Source organism: Macrobrachium nipponense, chromosome 2 (assembly GCF_015104395.2).
Source record: "Macrobrachium nipponense isolate FS-2020 chromosome 2, ASM1510439v2, whole genome shotgun sequence".
NCBI lineage: Eukaryota > Metazoa > Arthropoda > Malacostraca > Decapoda > Palaemonidae > Macrobrachium > Macrobrachium nipponense.
Genome location: NC_087201.1, coordinates 123,758,590 through 123,762,437, shown reverse-complemented (window position 1 = coordinate 123,762,437; position 3,848 = coordinate 123,758,590). Strand labels below are relative to the sequence as shown.

At 36.5% G+C, this 3,848-nt stretch overlaps 1 protein-coding gene across 1 annotated transcript in view; it reads left to right on the top strand.

Annotated features, from left to right (window-relative positions):
• Positions 1-3,526, top strand: part of LOC135221300 (probable glutathione peroxidase 8) — a 24,451-nt gene extending 20,925 nt beyond the window's left edge. The window contains exons 5-6 of the mRNA XM_064259108.1: positions 3,102-3,168; positions 3,444-3,526. Of these exons, the coding sequence (XP_064115178.1) occupies positions 3,102-3,168; positions 3,444-3,526 (150 nt within the window). The remainder of the gene's footprint in view (positions 1-3,101; positions 3,169-3,443) is intronic.
• Positions 3,527-3,848: the final 322 nt, after the last annotated feature.

Sequence of the window (3,848 nt, the reverse complement as noted above, 5' to 3'; positions counted from 1 at the left end):
TATCCGTGGTAATTCAATGGCCACCGATAAAAAACAAAACAAAAGAGTAAGCCTAACTGAATCTCTCATCCATCAAATATAAGGTTGCCTATTCATTAGACTTATTCATTAGACAACTATCAAAGATTTCAAGTGTAGATTAAAAACCTCTTCCTCTCCATCTAAAGTATTCATCAGACACCTGTCATAAGCGTAGAGCTAGTCATGATTCCTGGTTCAGTAATGTCGTGACGAGGCACTAGAATTCAAAATTCACAAATTAATGTTGCTCAGCAACATTTACACTATTGTATTGTTTCTTTTGTGATGCTTCGAGGTGTTCCACCTCTAGGCCCATGTTCTAAATTTTGCCGTTCTTTAAACAATTTGATTTTTCTATGTATGATTCTCTCCGGTTTATTAAGCTTTCTGATATCTCTCCAACAGGAACTTGCACCGAATGCAGTGCAATAATTGTCTCTCGCTCATCAAGGGATGTTTCTTAGACCGATAAATGACACATTGACATTAGATTCCCGTACACATAACATCAAAAGCAATAGAGTGAGGTCGCCTGGTTCACACTGTTAGGATATGTTTTTTTTCTTTTTGGTTTTAAATTTGATAGCATTTTGTGAGATTCCAATGTTTTCTGTAAAATTTAACAAATAGAAAAGTTCAACTACCTTCAACTTAATATTGAAATAATAATTTAAGGACTATGTTTATGCGATACTACTAGTGATAGGTGTCTCCTATCTATTTGGTAATGTATATCTATGGTTGTGATATGACGTATTTTATCACTTCGTTTCGTTCGCGTCAATTTTGCTATATGGAAAATAGTTTTACATAATAACATAACATAATGTTCTAAGATATCAGTGACTGTGTTTTTTAACGTCATTACATATGATTTCTTCCATCTTTGAAAAGAAAAATAGATGAATAAGGCATGAATCGTGCGTCAGGCAGGTGAACGAAAAATTATGAAACTCTGCCAAGAGTTTTTTGGCCGACAGTACCAAAGACTATTAACATTTTAGACATACTGTCTACGAACGAGGAACGCCAAAGTACACGGATGAATCAAAAGTACTGAAGTAGAACTGCGCACACCTGGCAATAGTGACAGCCCTTACGAAAGCATACCGCGCATGCGCAAGTGTGTAATATATGTGATGTTGCAACATTACCAAGAGAGAGAGAGAGAGAGAGAGAGAGAGAGAGAGAGTTGTTAATGATGAGTTTTATAGGATTACAAACAGTGGCCGGGTAGTTTGTCTTCTTTTTTCGACATCGCGTATTCAGGAACCCTTTTCTCCTTAAAGGAATAGTGGTGGCCACAGCTATGAGTGAAAATAGATCAACGTGAAATGACGGAACGGTACCGACGAAGATAGGGCGGCTATTTACCGCTATGATACTATGTGCCTCCACATTGTATGCATTGAATTGAAATGTATTCTTGTCAATCGAAATGTGCGTGGTGTGATGGGGTGGACGACAGTTTTCTAAACGTGTGTGTGTGTGTCCAAGAATTGTGTAGACAGCACGCCTGGCGGAATAGTTCCGCCTGTCTGAGTATAACCGCGACATGACGTCACGCACAACAGATGAGCCGCACATAAATGGCTGTGCCATGGTGCAACAGAAAAATTGGTTGTAAAAATAAGAAAACGCCCCTTTAGAAAAAAAAAAATCACGGGGTACTTAAATGGAATAATACTACATGTGGAACACCTGAAATAGCAACGGGACCATGGGAAATTTTGTCCATTTGACACTTAGAACCGAAGGAGAAAAATGTCACTCTACTTATCAATTAAATCTATTCCGTCGAAAAGTAAAAATAAAAAAACTCCATTGATGACTCAAACTGCATCACGGGAAAAAAAATAAATCAGCTATTACCGAAAAATGCCAAAAAAGGGTAAATTGGACGCGAGAATGCAAATCTTACGCAAGAATACTACATAGGGATTTACTTACACAATTGACAAATAATAATAATAATAATAATAATAATAATAATAATAATAATATAATAATAATAATAATAATAATAATAATAATAATGATAATAACCAAAAATATAAATATTCTTATACCGAGTTCTATTCATTAAATAAATGAAGCAAACCAAATCGTCAGACTTGATTATAATTCATTTATATCACCATTTTAACATCAAAGTTTAATGAGGATCAAATTATTGGGATATGAGTATATATTCGCTCATTTGCCAGAAAAGTGTCTTTACTCGAAAATTGCTATATTTTCGGGGAGAAGCAATCTAAAGTTGAAATTCTCTATACTTTTTCCATTTATATTTAGATGATTCTTTTGCTGAGCTGTTTTTAATGACAAATACAAATAAGAAGTTTTTACCACAATATGGAATAAAGACAGGCTATCTGCTGGTATCAATAGCTCAAAACATTTTTCGAGTTGTGTGACTCTTCTGGCAAATGACAATGGTCCGACTGACAGTTCTACGTTTTACACGTGGACATTCACCCTTCTAACAGTCGTGGGGGTGAACTGACAGGTATTCTGTCCCTTTTATTCAGGTATTACTGTGGTAACTATCCCTTTGATCCAGGTATTTTATTGTAGCGACTGTCCGTTTATCCAGTGTTCTGTGGTGACACTCCCTTTTATCCAGGTATTACTGTGCTGTCTGTCACCTTTAACCAGGTATTAATGTGGTGACTGTCCAGGTATTACTATGCTGTCCCCTCCCTTTTATCTAAGTATTACTGTAAAGACTGTCCCCTTTATCCAGGTATTACTGTGAAGACTATCTCTTTTGTCAATGTATTACTGTGCTACAATGAAAAAGAAATTTTGCATTTGAACGAACTGAAAAAAAAACCGCCGTTATATCTAGCACGTCGGGCTTGGCCAAAAATCACGTTTTTTTTTTTTTTCCTACATAATACAACACCGCCCCCCCGCCCCCTCACCTTTTATATGGAAAGCCGGGTGTTTGGTGGTGGTGAAAAATCATTGACTTACTTCACCTATCAGGGGTCCCACCTAGGATGCCGGGGGGGATTCGCTCTCATGAGCGTCCCCCAACCTACTCTAATTTATGGAACTGTGAATTAAAATAACAGGGTTTGCAACCCAAAGTAACCAAGTCAAAGGCACAGAAGCCTTGCATAGCCAGTGCAGCAGCTTCAGGTTAGTTTTCACAAGAGCGCCGCCAACGACGACACCCCACTTGAAGAAGACTCATGAAGCTATAATCCAAGAAGAGGAATCCAGTGATGAAGAGTCACTTGATTTGAAATGTATAGTAAACAAGAGTTCTGTTCAACCTTCATGTTGTTAGTTGTCAATTGAATCAAAAGCCATTTTTATTTGAAATTGACACCGGTTCAGCTATTTCCACATTAAAGTATGATGATTTCAAGAAGTTGAATTGTACATTACTGAACTGTAGAACTAAATTGCAGGTTATAACCAGTGCCAATTAAAGTATTTGAAAAGGTCAAAGTTTAAATTTTCAATACAAACAGCAAAATCTTTCAAACGTTGAATTCATAATTGTTAGGTCAGACTCCCCAAATAACTTGATTGGTAGGAATTTTAATAGATAAGTGCAATATAATTAATGTCCATCAGTTAAATATAAAAGTATTTTGTTGAAAACTATAATGTAGATAGTTTTGAAACCTCTTACGAACTATCAAGCCCGATTGTATCCTAAAGTTGGTCATGTTTCCTGTTTTTCAGAAGGTCCGCACGGTGCCACTGACGTTTTATGCAGCGAGGTTGAGAGTGTGCTGCAAGAGCTTTAAAAAAAAATAGATTATAGAAAGAGTACAATTTTGTTCAGATTATGCCTCACCAATTGTTAC